General features: G+C 46.8%; 1 protein-coding gene across 1 annotated transcript in view; it reads right to left on the reverse strand.

Annotated features, from left to right (window-relative positions):
• The window catches only part of card11 (caspase recruitment domain family, member 11), a 219,206-nt gene that overhangs the window by 63,484 nt on the left and 136,085 nt on the right, over positions 1-19,637 (reverse strand). Inside the window, exons 10-12 of the mRNA XM_078418409.1 lie at positions 10,685-10,864; positions 7,651-7,699; positions 4,766-4,845 (exon numbers count right to left, since the gene is read on the reverse strand). Of these exons, the coding sequence (XP_078274535.1) occupies positions 4,766-4,845; positions 7,651-7,699; positions 10,685-10,864 (309 nt within the window). The remainder of the gene's footprint in view (positions 1-4,765; positions 4,846-7,650; positions 7,700-10,684; positions 10,865-19,637) is intronic.

The following is a 19,637-nucleotide window of genomic DNA, read 5'->3' on the forward strand; positions in this document are numbered from 1 at the left end:
ACGCTGCATCTGTGCCCAGGATGAGGTGTTCCATACCAGGGCTTTGGAGATGTCCTCATTCTTTAGGAAACGGGGGTTCCCCTCTTCCATTATAGATGAGGCTCTCACCAGGGTCTCCTCGATATGCCGCAGCTCCGCTCTTGCTCCCCCTCCCCCCATTCATAACAAAGACAGAGTCCCCCTTGTCCTCACCTTCCACCCCATCAGCCGTCGCATACAGAATATAATCCTCCAACATTTTCATCACCTCCAATGGGATCCCACTACTGGCCACATCTTCCCATCTCCACCCCTTCCTGCTTTCCCCAGAGACCGTTCCCTCAGCAACTCCCTGGTCAAGCTGTCCCGACCCACCCAAACCACCTCCTCCCCAGGTACTTTCCCCTGCAACCGCAAGAGATGCACACCTGCCCTTTACCTCCCCCTTAGACTCCATCCAAGGATCCAAACAGTCTTTTCAGGGGAGGCAGAGGTTCACTTGCACCTCCTGCAACCTCATCTACTGTATCTGCTGTTCACGGTGTTGACTCCTGTACATCGGCGAGACCAAGCGCAGGCTCGGCGATCGCTTCACTGAACACCTCCGCTCAGTTCACCTTAACCAAGCTGATCTCCCAGTTGCTCAGCACTTTAATTCCCCCTCCCATTCCCAATCTGACCTTTCTGTCCTGGGCCTCCTCCATTGTCAGAGTGAGGCCCAGTGCAAATTGGAGGAACAGCACCTCATATTTTGCTTGGGTAGCTTACACCCAAGCGATATGAACATTGACTTCTCTAACTTCAAATAGACCTTACTTTCCCTCTCTCTCCATCCCCTCCCCCTTCCCAGTTCTCCCACCAGTCTCACTGTCTCCGACTACATTCTATCTCTGGCCCGCCCACTCTCTTGACATCAGTCTGAAGAAGGGTCTCGACCCGAAATGCCACCTATTCCTTCTCTCCGGAGATGCTGCCAGTCTCGCTGAGTTGCTCCAGCATTTTGTGTCTACCTTAGGTCAAAGTAGAGATGGAACCAAAATCTAGAGCACATAAATGAAACATCACTGTGTGTGAATTGCTTGACAGGTTCATTGTTGTTCATTTTCATGGATTTCAAAGGCAGTGAATGCTTTCTGCTAACCTACATAAACTGGAACAGCAAACATTAGGAAAGTAACAATGAAAAAAGTTTAGTTTAGTTTAGAGATACAGCGCAGAAACAGGCCATTCTGCCCACCGAGTCCGCACCGACTAGCAATCCCCACACACTAAGACTATCCTACACACACACGGGACAATTTACAATTATACCAAGCCAATTAACCTGCAAACCTGTACTTCTTGAGAGTGCGGGAAGAAACCGAAGATCCCGGAGAAAACCCACGCAGGTCATGAAGAGAACGTACAAACTCAGTACAGACAGTAGTTTGGAACGAACCTGGGTCTCTGGTGCTGTAAGGTAGCAACTCTATCGCTACGCCACCATGCCGCCTCTGAGTCCTGAGATCACTCTCTATTCCTTTAAGCCATAGCTATTGATAAACTAGCACATTCTCTTTCAAATATTACATAAAACAAAACATGAGTTAATAAAGCACCTTTCATGTGCTCATGAAACTCCCAAAGCTTTTGTTTACAGCCAGTGATGTAACTTCTTGAAGTTATTGCTGCAAGGTAAAACTATCAGGATGCCTCACAAAATGCTGGAGTAACTCAGATGGTCTTCTTCAGAGGGTCTCGACCCGAAATGTCCCCATTCCTTCTCTCCAGACATGCTGCCTGACCCGCTGAGTTACTCCAGCATTTTGTGTCTACCTTCGATTTAAACCAGCGTCTGCAGTTCCTTCCTACACAGGATGCATCACAGCTTGGTTTGGGAACAGCTCTGCCCAAGACGGCAAGAAATGGAATAATTGTGGCTGTATCCCGGTCGGTCACAGGAAGCAGGCTCCCCGCCATCCACTCCATCCACAATTCACGCTGCCTCGGCAAAGCAGCCATCACAACATGATTTTCACCCCGTTCATTCCCTCTTCTTCCCTCTGCCATGGGCAGAAGATACGAAAGTTTGAAAGTGCACACCACCATTCTCAGGAACAGCTTCACTGTTATCAGACTACAATGGACAATCGGTGCAGGAGGCCATTCGGCCCTTCGAGCCAGCACCGCCATTCAATGTGATCATGGCTGATCATTCTCAATCAGTACCCCATTCCTGCCTTCTCCCCATACCCCCTGACTCCGCTATCCTTAAGAGCTCTATCTAGCTCTCTCTTGAATGCATTCAGAGAATTGGCCTCCACTGCCTTCTGAGGCAGAGAATTCCACAGATTCACAACTCTCTGACTGAAAAAGTTTTTCCTCATCTCAGTTCTAAATGGCCTACCCCTTATTCTTAAACTGTGGCCCCTGGTTCTGGACTCCCCCAACATTGGGAACATGTTTCCTGCTGAATGGTCCTCCAGTAAGCTGGAATGTAGACCTTCCAATCTACCTGATTTTCCTCTGTAAATGTAACGCTATAATATTGTACCACTCGACCTGGTGATTTTCGCTTTATACTACCCATTGTACTTTGTGTAGGAAGGAACTGCAGATGCTGGTTTGTAATCGAAGATAGACACAAAATGCTGGAGTAAGTAACTCAGTGGGACAGGCGGCAACTCTGGAGATGCTGGAGATCTTCCCGCCTGTCCCGCTGAGTTACTCCAGCATTTTGTGTCTATCTTTCATAGTATTTTGTGTCTGGTTTGAGTGTACTCGTGTATGATTTGATTTGACCGTATCGCACGCGAGAATTACCCTGCAAATGATTTTCTGGTGAACGAATTCTCTCTGTACCTTAGATGAAGCTATTGCAGAGTCTGATGGTACACGCTTTCAAACTTTTGTATCTTCCACCCAACGGGAGAGAGGAGAAGGGGGAATGACAGGGGGGGGAGAAAGCTCTTTGATTATGATGGCTACTTTCCCGAGGCAGCGTGAAGTGTAGATGGAGTCGATGGTGGGGAGTCTGGTCTGTGCGATGGACTGGGCTACCTCCATAACTCTCTGCAATTTCTTGCGGTATTGGACAGAGCTGGTCCCAAACCAAGCTGTGATGTATCCTGATTTAATGTGTTGTTTTCAGGCAACCTCGACACATCTGATTGACTCTGAACAGCCCATGAGACACAAGACCCAGTGACCCGGACATTGTGAAGGGCAGCAAGCTGAACAGAAGTCGCTGATGACCTTGGTAAAAATGTGCATCCACCCTGATCTGCCCATCCCATATGAAGGCAAGAAGACAGTGCGAGGGCTTTGCTCACTGCTGCCCCTGCAGGCAAAGAAGGGGACATCATGTAGGAAGAACAAAATTAGCCCAGCCAATGCAAACAGGAAAAAAAAAAAAACACAACTGGACTGCCTTCCCTATAGATTGAGCAAGAAATGTAACGTGCATTAATTTCTCATTAATTTCTCAGAAGCATTCAGCAGCATTCAAGAACTCATACAAACTTAAAGATGAAAAATGAAAACTCTTTTATGGCATAACAATCTTTAAAATGTCTTAAATGGTTTTAATCATTAAAAAAAAATTAAATTAACAAGGCGTTAGAAATTTTAAAAATTCTTGGGGGTACATTTACAAGTCATAAATTAATAAAGACAAAGGAGAGTTTTAAAAAAATCAGCAAACTATTACTCAAATCTTGTGTAACTGTTTCCTTCCATTAAAATCAATGGGGATTGTTAGACGGAATCCCAGCTCCTGGATTATTAACTCAATTCTTCACTCCCCCATCTAACACCATGTTGAATTCAATATTGTATCACAACCCACAGACTTAGTTTAGTTCAGTTTTTTGTTTAGAGATACAACCCCTTCTGCCCACCGAGTCTGCACCAACCAACGATCCTCGCACATTAACACTGTCCCACACACACTAGGGACAATTTACATTTATACCAAACCAATTAACCTACAAACCTGTACATCTTTGGAGTGTGGGAGGAAACTGGAGCACCCGGAGAAAACCCACGCAGTTCATGGGGAGAATGCACAAACTCCGTACCGACAGCACCCGTGGTCAGGATCGAACCCTGGTCTCTGGAGCTGTGAGGCAGCAGCTCTACCGCGCCGCCCTGGTGAATTGCAATGGTTCAATAATTCTTTATTGTCACGTGTGCCTAAGTAGTGAAATTCGTTTTTTGCAAACAGTCCAGTGACAATCCCACTATACATTAGGCACAATCATACGAGGTAGAAGAATGCAAGATAGTAGTCTACACTGAGTCAGTAGAGCAGAGTCGCCACACTTTAGGCATCACTTTGTACCCATCAAGTCCTGATTCTTTTAAGTCTTTATAGCCAAGACTTAACTTGGAGTTAAGCTTCAGGATTTCTGCATTTGTACACTCTTGCAAACAACTCCTGAATCTGAAGAAGGGTCCCGACCCGAACAGTTGCCTTCCATTCCCTCCACAGATGCTGCCCGTCCCACTGAATTCCTCCAGCATTTTGTGTTTTGCTTGAGATTCCAGCATTTGCTGTTCCTCGTGTCTCCTGAACCTGGTGTCAGGTTCACTGAGTGATAATGGCAAATACCAATAGTTACACCATCATTAGTCCTGCAAAATCCGACCCACCATTTCCCACTCGATTCTTTTGACCAGTCCAGTTGGACCATTTCTCAATTCATTGTTGCAACACCAGAATATTTATGAATGTATGAACACACCAGATAATAATTAATTAAAATACATCCAGAGAGGGCAATAAATAGTTGAGAGTGTAACTTACCATATAATTAAGAGGATCGCTGCCATTAATGGAATTAGGAGTTTCCATCTTGGTACTGCTAACATCCGACATATCTTCATCTAAAAATATTGGAAGATGGGGAGGGGGTTTAGTTCAAATATCATTCACGTAAATCAATAGGTACAAAATCATGAGAGGAATAGATTGGGTAGATGCACAGAGTCTCTTGTCCAGACCAGGTGAATCAAGGACCAGAGCACATAGGTTTAAGATGAAGGGGAAAAGATTTAATAGGAATCCGAGGGGTAACCTTTTCACACAAAGGGTGGTGGGTGTATGGAAAAAGCTGCCAGAGGAGGTAGTTGAGGCTGGGACTATCCCAACGTATAAGAAACAGTTAGACAGGTACATCGATAGGACAGGTTTGGAGGGATATGGACCAAACATGGGCAGGTGGGGACTAGTGTAGCTGGGACAAGTTGGCCGATGTTGGCCAGTTGGGCCGAAGGGCCTGTTTCCACGATGTAACACTCAATTACTAAAAACTATCAGTGAATTTGCAGAGAGCAGAGCATGTAAAATGCCACCTTCCATTGCAAGGCATTATATCATCCATCTGCTCACAGCGCTAGATACAACATAAAAATAAATCATGAGTGGCGTAATAAAGTGAGGGAAGATCTCTTGCAAGTAATGGGATGATTTTCATCTCTGTGGGCAGTAAGGCTTGCAGAAATGGAACCATCGCCCTCAGGTTATGAAGTAAAGCTCATCAACTTTCTATCTTCTGCTAATAAGAACATCAAGCTAAATAGTTTCCTGGAACAAATACTACACATGTTCCAATGGTACTATCCTGATATTTGAAATCAATTACAGCCAGCTCAGCAAGCTAAAGTATAGCCATAACATAATGTTTTTCAATCTTTGTCACAGAGGTTTTGACGTCTCAAAAATAACTTCAGGAAATTACGCTCCTCAAGTACATTTTGAAACAGGGAAGGGTGAAAAGGGCAGAATCTTTGAAGCTTTAAGAGGCTTTTGGTGAAAGGATTTTTCAAATACCTTTCTTGGTGGCATTAATGCATGCTGTAGTATGTCAAGCATACAAATGCTAAAGATGTTCCCTTTTCTTCTCTCCTAAGCTGGTGCCCTTTTAAAACAGCCTGCTCCATAATTAAAATTACCAGCAACAGCCTTTTGATGCAGGGAAAGATACAAAGTGCTGGAGTGGCTCAGTGGGTCAGGCAAGATTTCTGGAGAACATTGGTAGATGACGTTTTAGGTCGGGACCCTTCATCAGACCTGAAAAGTCACCTATTCATGTTCCCCAGAGATGCTGCCTGACTCAATGTTTAACTCCAGCACTGAGTTTATTTTTTTGTAAACCAGCATCTGCAGTTCCTTATATCTATATCCTTTACATTTGATGCAGGAACCTGAACAATCTGCGCATATTTACTTTCCACTGTCCTCGAGGTTCTTTGTAAAATAATCATTTATGTGGAAGCTAATCTCTGGCAAGCACGAGGCACAAGAAACAGCAGGCACTGGAATCTTGAGCTTAAAAGCAAAGTGCTGGAGGAACTCAGCGGGTCAAGCAGCACCTCTGGAGAATATGGATAGGTGACGTTTCGGGTTGGGACCCTTCTTCAGACTGATTGTGTGAGGGGGGAGAAAGTTGGGAGGAGAGGAGAGGCAGGACAAAGTGTGGCAGGTAATAGGTGAACACAGGTGAGGGAGAGGTTTTGATAGGCAGATGGTTGGAACAAAGGCCAGAGATTAAAGCGAAAGACAATAGACAGGAGGCCATTCGGCCCTTCGAGCCAGCACCGCCATTCAATGTGATCATGGCTGATCATTCTCAATCAGTACCCCGTTCCTGCCTTCTCCCCATACCCCCCTGACTCCGCTATCCTTAAGAGCTCTATCTAGCTCTCTCTTGAATGCATTCAGAGAATTGGCCTCCACTGCCTTCTGAGGCAGAGAATTCCACAGATTCACAACTCTGACTGAAAAAGTTTTTCCTCATCTCAGTTCTAAATGGCCTACCCCTTATTCTTAAACTGTGGCCCCTGGTTCTGGACTCCCCCAACATTGGGAACATGTTTCCTGCCTCTAACGTATCCAATCCCTTAATAATCTTATACGTTTCGATAAGATCCCCTCTCATCCTTCTAAATTCCAGTGTATACAAGCCTAGTCGCTCCAGTCTTTCAACATATGACAGTCCCGCCATTCCGGGAAGGTGTGAGACAGAAGGATTGAAGAGTTGCAAATTGTGAAGGCAGAGGAAGGAATGTAGGAGGGGGAAAGGGAGGGTGCTGCCTGTGCGGAGTTTACATGTTCTCCCTGTGACCACATGGGTTTCCTCCGGGTGCTCCGGTTTCCACCCACATCCCAAAGACTGTACGGGTTTGTAGGTTAATTGGCTTCCGTAAATTGCCCCTAGTGTGTGTAGGATGTGAAAGTGGGATAACATAGAACTCATGATAGTTGGTCAACATGGACTCGGTGAGCCATAGGGGCTGTTTCTACGCTGTGTCTTGAAACTAAACTCCTGCCTCACATTATCGTTAGCAGCAGCATTATAATTAAACTCCACCGACAAGCAATTTTCCAGGCGGCAAGAAGAAAGTCCCAATTAAAAAGACAGGAATTAATACTCTGGGAAAATCCCTTTCCCCAAAGTCTCAGGCAATTGAATCTAATCCAGGAGAGTACAGGGACCAGGTTTTTAATTTGATTCCTAAATGCCAGGATTTAGAGGGTCAATTTTATTAGAGGCAGCAGATTTACTCATGTTAATAGAACCCTCTCTCATTAAGAATTGTAAAGGCTAATCGGTTCACAATAGTTTTTTACTGGGAACCCATAAAAGATATTAGTAAGAAGACAAGCTTTTCTTAGTTGATTCAACATACCTTGGTAATCGTGATGCCTGGAAAGCATGCACGGAGACTTGGGTCGTCCCTGAAGTTGGTGCAAAGTAAGAGAAAGATGAACACATCAAATATTAATATATAAAACCGATTAGTGCGGGTGTCAGGGGTTAGGGGGAGAAGGCAGGAGAATGGTGTTAAGAGGGGAAGACAGATCAGCCATGATTGAATGAATGACGAATCAAAAATCTATCTGCCTTCAAAATATCCACTGACGTGGCCTCCACCGCCTTAAGTTCAGTGTATATAGTGTATTAAGTGTATATGGAAGCCATGGATAATAATTTCTGCAACAATCTCAAAACGAAGTAATATGCTGGGATAGTTTCCCATTGTGTCAAGATAGAGCATGGAGAAGCAGGGACCGCCCTTGTCCCGTATTAGGCCCGGGGAGCGCTGTAGGCCCGGACGCTGCAGGTCCGGACAGTGTAGGTCCGGACGGTGTAGTCGGAAAAAAACTGCAGATGTTGGTTAAAATCTGTGTCTACCTTCCGGACAGCGTAGGTCCGGAGGCCCCGCTGCCGCCTAACGGAGGTTGGGTAGCAACCCGCCTCCCGGCCCGGGCGGCCGCCATTGGTGGAGCGGGAGCACGTGGCCGCTGGCTGGGTGAGGTCACGTGGGGTGCGGGGCGGTGACGTCAACTTGTCCCGTCTTTGGGAGTGAGATAGTTGGCACCCCTAATGTCCGGGGATCACTGGCCGGTGCAGACTCGGTGGGCCGAAGGGCATGTTACCACGCTGTATCTCTAAACTAAACTACTGCCACACTAATATTGATGATAACCCAGAAGTTACCATCTAAAAGATATCACCCCCCCCCCCCCCCCCATATAACGTGTAGTTCTGGAAATTTAGAAAAAAATAAAATTGTTGAGAACAAACAATTCTTAAACTCTCCAACAGTGGTGCAGCTGGTAGAGCTGCTGCCTCACAACACCAGAGACCCGGTCCGAACCTGGCCTCGGGTACTGTCTGTGTGGAGTTGCACATTCTCACTGTGACCGCATGGGTTTCCTCCGGGTGCTTCGGTTTCCTCCCATATTCCAAAGGCGTGTGGGTATGTAGGTTAGTTTGTCCTCTGTAAAATTGCCCCTAGTGTCGAGGGACTGGATGCGAAAGTGGGATAACATGGAATGAGTGTGAATGGGTTGGCGTAGGCTCGGTGGGCCGAAAGGCCTGTTTCTGTGATGTACCTGTCATCTAATCTAAAAAAAAGTAACAGGCACGTGGCTTAGATTACTCCATTGCATCAGTCAAACTGCCTCTGTAAATTAACAGGAGACGTTAAGCACTGTATCATAGACAAGTGTAGATTGTAACTCACTCTTAATTTTTTTGCTTACAGTATGACTTGGAGCCAAGGTTTTCTCTTTGATGGATCACTAATCAATGCACGTTAGGGTCAGTGTTGTGCTGTGTGGCCACAATCAGTTACAATTGATTTGAATTTCCTTGGACTTCTTTCAAATCATCCATAGATGAAAGGTACAAGTCAGAAATGATAACATGCCGTTTATCGCTGACAAATGTGTCGCCTGTAATAATGTAGTGAGATCTTTGAAACCGAAAGATACAGCGTGGAAACAGGCCCTTCGGCCCACCGAGCCCATGCTGACCATCGATCAACGTTCACACTTGTTGGGTGTTATTCAACTCTCGCATCCACTCCCTACACACTTGAAGGAACTTACGGAAGGGGCAATCAACCTGCAGACCAGCACGTCTTTGGGATGTGGGAAAAACAGGAGCACCCGGACGAAATGCAGGCAGTCACAGGTAGAACGTGCGAACTCTACACAGCACCTGAGGTCAGGATTGAACCTGGCTCTGCCTCTGTGAGGCAGCAGCTCTGCCCGCTGCGCCAATTGCTGCTGAACACTGCGATATTGGGGAGGCATTCTGAGTGCATCGCAAAGGACGACTTGATCTCTCTGGCAATAGACACAAAATGTTGGAGTAACTCAGTGGGAGCATCTCTGGGACACAAGCCGCAGACCGTCCAGAAGGCCCTGCAGCAGTCTGGGGCCCGGCTGGACCGGGGAGTGGGCCGCTGGAGGTGTTGCAGCAGCCTGGGGCCCAGCTGGACCGGGGGAGTGGGAAGCTGGAGGCCCTGCAACAGCCTGGGGCCCGGCTGGACCCGGGGAGTGGGCCGCTGGAGGCCCTGCAGCAGCTTGGGGCTTGGCTGGACCGGCGGAGTGGGCCGCTGGAGGCCCTGCAGGAGCCTGGGGCCCGGCTGAATGGGGGAGTGGGCCTCTGGAGGCCCTGCAGCAGCCTGGGGCCCGGATGGATCGGGGAGTGGGCCGCTGGAGGCCCTGCAGCAGCCTGGGGCCCGGCTGGACTGGGGAGTGGGCCGTTGGAGGCCCTGCAGGAGCCTGGGGCCCGGCTGGACCGGGGGAGTGGGCCACTGGAGGCCCTGCAGCAGTCTGGGGCCCGGCTGGACTGGGGAGTGGGCCTCTGGAGGCCCTGCAGCAGCCTGGGGCCCGGATGGACCGGGGAGTGGGCCGCTGGAGGCCCTGCAGCAGCCTGGGGCCCGGCTGGACTGGGGAGTGGGCCGCTGGAGGCCCTGCAGGAGCCTGGGGCCCGGCTGGACCGGGGGAGTGGGCCACTGGAGGCCCTGCAGCAGTCTGGGGCCCGGCTGGACTGGGGAGTGGGCCTCTGGAGGCCCTGCAGCAGCCTGGGGCCCGGCTGGACCGGGGGAGTGGGCCACTGGAGGTCCTGCAGCAGCCTGGGGCCCGGCTGGACCGGGGGAGTGGGAAGCTGGAGGCCCTGCAGCAGCCTGAGGCCCGGCTGGACGGGGGGGGGGGAGTGGGCCGCTGGAGGCCCTGCAGCAGCCTGGAGCCCAGCTGGACCAGAGGAGTGGGCCGCTGGAGGAGTTGCAGCAGCCAAAAATGGCACTGCCGGCATTATATGCAAAATGAATTTCACTACGTAGTTTAATTGCATATGTGACAATAAATATCCCAAAAGGAATTATCAGAAAGAAATTCTGTAAACCACATCAATTAATGATTACTTACGATTCCAAAAACCTTAAGGTTGGGTCTACGTCTCAATCGGGGCTCATGCACAAAGAACTCGCTGTCCTCAGGAGATTCCTCTGAGGTAGAGGAGCTCTCCGGCTCCTGGCCATTCCTCTTCTGGTAGGAATGGCAGTAGTTCTGGGAGATGATGGTGACCGGAATATTCCGCGGCAGACTCTGCACGAGGAGATAGAAATAATTAACTTCACCATTGATCTGTTCCCTTGCAAAGATCCTTTCCTTTTGAGAGTTTCCCCTCCCAGTTTTCTCTCATCCTTTCCTCCCGACACAATTCCGTGGTCACCTGTTTCTCTCTCTTGATGCGTCACACGCACGGAGGAAGCAGAATTGCAACTTCAACATTCGCATTGTTAGCACGACTAACATTTTAGGCAGTAGGGGAAAAAAAAACTGCAGATGCTGGTTTAAATCAAAGGTAGACACAGAATGGTGGAGTAACTCAGCGGGTCAGGCAGCATCTCTGGAGAACATGGATAGGTGACGTTTCAGGTCAAGACCCTTCCTCAGACTGATGTCACGATGTTGGGGATGGGCCCCCTCCCCTGACATCAGTCTGAAGAAGGGTCTCGACCCAAAACGTCACCCATTCCTTCGCTCCAGAGATGCTGCCTGACCCGCTGAGTTATTCCAGCATTTTGTGTCTACCTTACATTCTAGCCGTAGGATTTCTGGTGAGCTTCCGTCCTACTTAAGCACGAGACTGTGGAAAGAAGTTTCCGGACCTCTACTATAACTTCCCCTTGGTGTACACCAATTCAAAGCACTCGTCTTGTATCTCACCAACTTCCTCTGGCTCCGTTTACAAACTCCCATCTTTGTCCCCGAGTGATCCTACCCTCTCTCAAGTTCCCTCTTGTTTTCCACGTACGTTTTAAAACACTCGGCATTCTCTTTAATCTGGAGAGGGGCAAAGTTTAAAGGAGATGTACGGGGCGAGTATTTGTTTACACAGAGGGTGGCGCATGCCTGAAATGCATTGCCAGGGGTGGTGGTGGAGCCAGATACCATTCTACATTTTCCTCGATTCTCGTCCCCTTTGACCTCTCGTTTTCACACCTAACCCTTCCATATCACTATGCCTCCCTCTCCCCTGACTCTCAGTTTTAAAAAGGGTCTCGACCCGAAACGTCACCCATTCCTTCTCTCCAGAGATGCTGCCTGTCCCGCTGAGTTACTCCAGCATTTTGTGTCTAACCCCTGCTAAAAGTTCTTTCCAGCTTCCTGTATATTCCTCAATTCCTGATACATTTAGAGACACTGAATCTAAAACAACATAATAATGTTTTATGCATTTCTAAATTTGCAGCTTTTGCTTCATCAATTAAATATATTTGACTACAGGATGTACATCTGGAGAATTAATACCAATATATTATCCTGTACTGGATATGTGCAAATAAACGGTACATATAGTAAACTAATCTTTTTATTCACAAAATGCTGGAGTAACTCAGCAGGTCAGGCAGCATCTCGGGAGAGAAGGAATGGGTGACGTTTCGGGTCGAGGCCCTTCAAGAACTAATCTTCCTTGTTGCTGACTTTACAGATATTTAATATTCAACTCCGTATGTGAAATATGTTATGTTCTGTTCCGATCACTAATGACCTTATGAACCAAAACATCGCTTGTCCATGTTCTCCACAGATGCTGCCTGACCCGCTGAGTTACTCCAGCACTCTGTGAAACGTCACCTATCCATGTTCTCCAGAGATGCTGCCTGACCCGCTGAGTTACTCCAGCACTCTGTGAAAAAGTCAGCTATCCATGCTATGCAGAGATGCTGCCTGACCCGCTGAGTTACTCCAGCACTCTGTGTCTCTTTTTGTAAACCAACATCTGCATTTCCTTGTGTTTACATATAAAAACATAGCACAAAAAGTAAGGAAATTTGTGTTTGGTAGATTATTTCTTTGTTGTAACAATGCTTCTTGGCAATAAATCTTATACCGTTGGAAAGCCTGTTTATTTCCCTTTTAAATGGTGCCACATTTGTAAGGAACATGCATTTGTGGGATGAGCAGCAGAGCTGAGTATGTGGGTTGCGCCCATGAAAAATCTGCCAAATCTTCTCTGCCAATGCCAAACAGCTTATTCTGCCATTGACTTGTTCGGTGTTGTTTGGTGGATTGGATGATTGAAGTCTGAAGAAACAAGACATATTGGCCTCCTGGCAGCCCTATGAGACCGGAGATCGGCTGCGTGCAGTCTGTTCCGAATTGTCTGGGCAGAGAGCCGTCGGCCATATCGTCCTGCAAACCTTGACTGCAAATCTGTAGAAGACGTCTTCTTGGGACGCCCACTTCGCGGCCTGTCTCTGACATCCCCCGTTATATGGAACTTGGCCTTCACTTTGGAGATGGTACTAGGGCTCACTCCAAATAATGCCGCAACTTGGTTTTGCGGAACACCAGCTTGAAGTTGCCCTATCGCACGGGCCCTATCCAGATCAGTCAAACATGGCATGCCAATTCTTGGAGCAGACACCTACTGACCACTGTAGCAGGGCCCATGCTCACAGATGCTGCCAATCAGGTGCCAATCAGGCACCTGATTGTCAGCACCTGGGGGTACCAGAAGCTCAAAACAAGAGTCAATAGCAACAGCAGAATAAACTGTTTGGCATTGGCAGAGAAGATTTGGCAAATTTTTTCATGGGCGCAACCCACTTACTCAGCTCTGCTGCTCATCCCACAAATTAAAAGGGAAATAAACAGGCTTTCCAACGGTATAAGATTTATTGCCAAGAAGCATTGTTACAACAAATAAATAATCTACCAAACACAAATTTCCTTACTTTTTGTGCTATGTTTATGTTGCTGTTAACAGCTGTAGCAATTCTGAGGAATTTACCATTTGTTTGTAAAGCAAAATAAGAGAGAGAGAAAGAGAGAGAGATGAATGAAAATACCAGCTGCAACATTTATTTATTTTCATAATATAAAGGACCAGGCCATTAAACTCTTTGAGGGCAGCAAAGACAGTTTGATGAATGACCCATTTTCAGTAATTGCTGTCTGTTTTTTAAAATCAAGTGGGAACAACTCAAGATGCAACACAAACATATTTTCTCCATCTGATTTGCGGTTTGTGGCTGTTTGAATTTCTTGCTTCCCTTTCAAACTCATTGAAGTAAATGAACCAATTTGAATGCAGTTCTATTATTAACGGATTATGAACTGAAAGAAAAGTAAGAACAAAACAGGTTGTGGAGATTAAAGGATGAGCATGCTTGCTTGAAAGGGATGAAAGATGTTGCCAGGACTCAAGGGCAGGGCCTGAGCTGCAGGGAGAGGTTGGGGCAGGTTATGATTGTGTTCCAAGGAGCGCAGGAGGCTAAGGGGTGACCTTAACGAGGTGTATAAATCACAAGGGTAACAGACTGTGTGAATGCATAGTCTTTTACCATGAGTAGGGGAATCAAGAACTAGAAGACATTGTTTAAAGTGAGAGGGGAAAGATTGTAATCGGAACCCAAGGAGCAACTTTTCAAATGCAGAGGCAGTTATTTTCCTACACAACTTGTCACTCCACTGCAATTTCTCCATTAGGTAGGTGATGTATCGGGTCGGACCCTTCTTCAGACGGACTTTACCTTAAATTGCTAAACTGACCACTCCCGAAAAGATAGATTGCATTTCTAAAAGTAGAACGGAGGGAATTTTAATTTGTCAGATGGGAACCCATGCAGTTGGGTGGAAGGCTGCGGGTACATCCCATCTAATGTTACTACTCCCTCTTGTATGTGGACTTGGTGGGTTGCTCTGTGCATACTGTACTAACTGTGGTGATTGTGTTTATGTGTAGGGATGGCCGTGCAGATCTGTATGCAAAACACGCATTTCACTGTACCTGGTACACGTAACAATAAAGAAACCATTGACCACTGAACACCACCCCATCACATCAGGACCACGTGGGAGGGATATCAGTCAGTTCACAGCTGCCAACCATTCTTTGTAAATTGGACTGTTGCCGTCTCATAATTTAGTTCTACTTTTACTACAACACAGATTGGGCAATAGCCTATTTTTAGAGAGGTGACCATTTTGTGACAATGTTATACAGTGCTTTGATCAGCCTAGTTACAGACGTGTGAAGATGGACTGATATACCTTGCACCTTGCCTCAGCCAGCGTATCACACCAACAGCTGCCTCCAGCAAGTTTCTTACACAGAAGGTCTTTTGTTGCAACTCATCTTTTTTTTAACGCTGTAACTAAAGATTCCTCTTGTAAAAGACAGGGCTTTCTCCCATTTCAATCTGGCTCGATAGTAATCTTTGAAAAGGGATCGTCAAACCAAGGAGCCTTTTGCTGCACTGGCATGTCACGACAAGTTGCCAATCCCCATAATCTCCAAGCAGCTGAATGCAACGACGTTGATTGATTGAAAGATACAGCGGATAAACAGGCCCTTCAGCCCACCGAGTCCATGCTGACCATTGATCACCCATTCACGCTGTTTCAATGTTGTCCCCCTTTCGTATCGATTCCCTACACACAAGGAGCAACTTACTGTGGCATTTAGCCAACAAACCCGCGCGTCTTTGGGATGTGGGAGGAAGCCGGAGCACGCGGAGGGAAGTCACACAGTCAGAAGGAGAACGTGAAAACTCCACACGGACAGCACCAGAGGTCAGGACTGAAACTGGATCTCTGGTGCAGTGAGGCAGCAGCTCTATCAGCTGTGCCACCTTAACATGTCCCACCTGTTAGTCTAAAATACCTGGCCTGAACAAGGACTTCTAGAAATGGGGACAAAACTAACGACCCTTCATGTATTGAGCTGTGCACTTATGAAGGGCAGTGCACTTATGAAGGGCAGTGCACTTATGCTGGGCAGTGCACAGCAGGTAGTGCTGTTGCTGCACAGATCCAGCACGCGAGGTTCGATCCTGGCCTGGGAAATGTACGTGCGTGTGCATGTTCCTTCTGTAGGAACCAGGTCCACCGGTTTCCTCCCACATCCCAAAGGTGTGCTGATGGATCGGTTCATTCACTTTTGGCAAATTACCCCTGGGGCAGCAGGAGTTCAGAGAAGGATTGGGTAGCATGGTAGCACAGCGGTAGAGCTACTGCCTTACAGCGCCAGAAACATGGGTTCGATCCTGACTACCGGTGCTGTCTGTACAGAGTTTGTACGTTCTCCCAGTGACCTGCGTGGGTTTTCTCCGAGATCTTCGGTTTCCTCCCACATTCCAAAGACGTGCAGGTTTGTAGGTTAATTAGCTTGGTATAAATGTAAAATAATTCCTCTGGTGTGTGCAGGATAGTGTTAATGTGCGAGGATCGCTGGTGGGTGGGGACTCGGTGTGCCAAGGGGCCTGTTTCCGTACTGTATCTCTAAACTAAACTAAATTAATTGATGAGTAGGAAAATAACTGCAGATGCTGGTTCAAATCGAAGGTAGACACAAAATGCTCGAGTAATTCAGCGGGTCAGGCAGCAACTCAGGAGAGAAGGAATGGGTGACATTTCGGGTCGAGACCCTTCTGCAGACTGATGTCAGGGGAGGGGGCGGGACAAAGATGGGATGAAGTAGGAGACAGGCAGACAGTGGGAGAACTGGGGAGGGGAAACAGAGGGACAGAGGAACTATCTGAAGTTAGAGAAGTCAATGTTCATACCGCTGGGGTGTAAACTGCCCAAGCGAAATATGAGATGCTGTTCCTCCAATTTGCGCTGGGCCTAATTGATAAACTAATTGATAAACTAAATAATAAACTGATTGATGGGTGTGTGAGAGAGAATAGGTTACAGGTGCGTAAGTAGGAGCAAAGGCACTGACGGGAATGCTTTGAGAGCTGGCATGGACTCGATGGGCTGAACATCCACCTTCTGTGCTGAAGTAAACATGTGAAAGGAAGCGAAAAGCTGAAAACTGCTGTACTCCTGGTGGGACGTGCACTCTGACCATCTTCTCACAACCTGCACAGGTCTGGATTTGTGACGTAGATCATTTCTAATCACTCATCATGATCCAAACGATATTTTTATTCCATGTAAATAACTAAATAATGCAAAATACTGCAGCAGCTGCCATAATGGAATGAACATACAAAATGTTGGAAGTAGTAAACAGGCTAGAAACAGAGTTCATATTTCCACTTGGTCTGCATTCTGAAAGACTTACTCTTTTTTATTTCTTCACAGATGCCTTCTGACTTAGCATTTTTTGCTTTAATTACTGTAAAAGGCAAAGCAATTTGTTTGATTGGGACAAATCAATTGTCTTAAATGAGCTCACCTTGCACCTTCTCCACTGTATTTTCTAAACAGTGCTGTAACTACAGAATGCCACACAATTATTCACTAAGGCTTCTGTGGCAATCATTTTTAAACTCCATGACCTCTAGCATGTAGAAACACAGAGGTAGTCACTGCATGAGAAACCTATTATCTCCAAGTCACACACAATCGTAGTGTTGGAAATACAAAGCCAAATGGAGTGGCGCAGTGGCGCAGCAGGTAGAGCTGCTGCCTTACTGTGCCAGAGACTGCTCCCAACCTCGGGTGCTGTCTGTGGGGAGTTTGCACGTTCTCCCTGTGAGTGCATGAGTTTCCTCTGGGTGCTCCGGTTTCCACTCATATCCCAAAGATGTCCGGGTTTGTAGGTTAATTGGCCCTCTGTAAAATTGCCTCCTGTGTGTAGGGTGTGTGTGTGTGAAAGTGGGATAACTTTGAGCTCATGTGAACGGGGGATCAAGGGTTGGCGTGGACTTGGTGGACCAAAGGGCCTGTTTACATCCTGTTTCTTTCAATCAATCAGTGTGTGAGGTTATCCACTTTGGTGGTAAGAATAAGAATGCAGATTATTATCTGAATGGTGTCAAGTTAGGAAAAGGGGACGTACAACGAGATCTGGGTGTCCTAGTGCATCAGTCACTGAAAGGAAGCATGCAGGTACAGCAGGCAGTGAAGAAAGCCAATGGAATGTTGGCCTTCATAACAAGAGGAGTTGAGTATAGGAGCAAAGAGGTCCTTCTGCAGTTGTACAGGGCCCTAGTGAGACCGCACCTGGAGTACTGTATGCAGTTTTGGTCCCCAAATGTGAGGAAGGATATTCTTGTTATTGAGGGCGTGCAACGTAGGTTTACTAGGTTAATTCCCGGAATGGCGGGACTGTCGTATGTTGAAAGACTGGAGCGACTAGGCTTGTATACACTTGAATTTAGAAGGATGAGAGAGGATCTTATCGAAACATACAAGATTGTTAAGAGGTTGGACACGTTAGAGGCAGGAAACATGTTCCCAATGTTGGGGGAGTCCAGAACAAGGGGCCACAGTTTAAGAATAAGGGGTCGGCCATTTAGAACGGAGATGAGGAAAAACCTTTTCAGTCAGAGTTGTAAATCTGTGGAATTCACTGCCTCAGAAGTCAGTGGAGGCCAGTTCTCTGAATGCATTCAAGAGAGAGCTAGATAGATCTCTTAAGGATAGCAGAGTCAGGGGGTATGGGGAGAAGGCAGGAACGGGGTACTGATTGAGAATGATCAGCCATGATCACATTGAATGGCGGTGCTGGCTCGAAGGGCCGAATGGCCTACTCCTGCACCTATTGTCTATTGCTGATGGTTGTTGGAGTGACGCCCTGGAAATCTCTGCCTGACTGCATTCATGGCTTGGCTCAAACAAAGCACGACCTTAAGAAAAGGTTAGCCCAGGGATGATGAAGAAATATCACACTTCCCAACTCACCCTTGTCAGAATAATATATAAAAAAGGTGTAAATTGAATGAAAACACAAGGGAAAATATTTAATAAGAACTTAAAGGGCAGTTTGTTTTCACACAGAGGATGGTGGGCAAATGGAACAAGTTGCCAGAGGAAGTGGTTGACGCGGGTACAATAGCAACATTTAGAAGATATTTGGACAGGTTTGGAGGGGAAAAGTTTAGGGGGATTATAGATCAAATGTGGGCAAAAGGGACTAGCATCTTGGTTGGCTTGGAGAAGTTGGGCCGAAGGGCCTGTTTCCGTACTGTCGGACTCTATAACTGGCTAAACCACTGATTGGTGTTTCCTCTTGCTTATTTCCACTTGCATTGCATCCGACGAGAGAGTTGAACATTTCAAGGTCAGGTAATGTGTGAATTACACGCCCTGGATCACTTGAATTAACCTGCCATTGCTTCTGTGCCAAAACAACACGTTTAGAAAGTTATCAGCTGGTTGATGAACAAGACCTTTGTTGAACTCGCCTAGATTAAGTTTTCACTTGCCAAAAATGATTACTTGAACTGCAGGCAGAGAGAACAAATTATCCAAAGGGAATAAACGTGGCTGTGTTAGAAGATAAGGAAATTACCCAGTGAGTGAAGGAAAAGCAATATCAAAGCAAACGCTAAGCCCGGTATATGGTAAAGTAAAAGGTGGCATAGAAGGTTACAATAAAGGAGCAGTGTGCAGTGATAGGCAAGGCAGGATGTAATGCTTCCAATTTTCAGTTCAACTTGATTATGTTATCTTGTATCTGGCTGTGGAGATATGCCAGAAGGGATATCCATAGCTGTCCCTTGCAACCCAACATGTCTCCTGTTGTTGAATACTCTCTCTTCATGTTATTGAAGAACTTGGACGCCTGTAGCTTCTTGCATGAAATCACTTCAGATGTAACAAACAGATCTATCTTTTCAAGATGTGTAGGAAGGAACTGCAGATGCTGGTTTAAACCGAAGAAAGACACAATAAGCTGGAGTAACTCAGTAGGTCTGACTGCATCTCTGGAGAAAAAGAATAGGTGACCTTTCGGATCTGAAGAAGGGTCCCGACCCGAAACGTCACTGTTCCTTTTCGCCAGAGATGCTGTCTGACCCGCTGAGTTGCTCCAGCTTTTTGTGTCTATTTTTTAAAGAACCAGAGGACATAAGTTTAAAGTGAGAGGGGAAAGATTTAATAGGAACCCGAGGGGGGTGTATGGAACGAGCTT

Source organism: Rhinoraja longicauda, chromosome 21, assembly GCF_053455715.1.
Source record: "Rhinoraja longicauda isolate Sanriku21f chromosome 21, sRhiLon1.1, whole genome shotgun sequence".
NCBI lineage: Eukaryota > Metazoa > Chordata > Chondrichthyes > Rajiformes > Arhynchobatidae > Rhinoraja > Rhinoraja longicauda.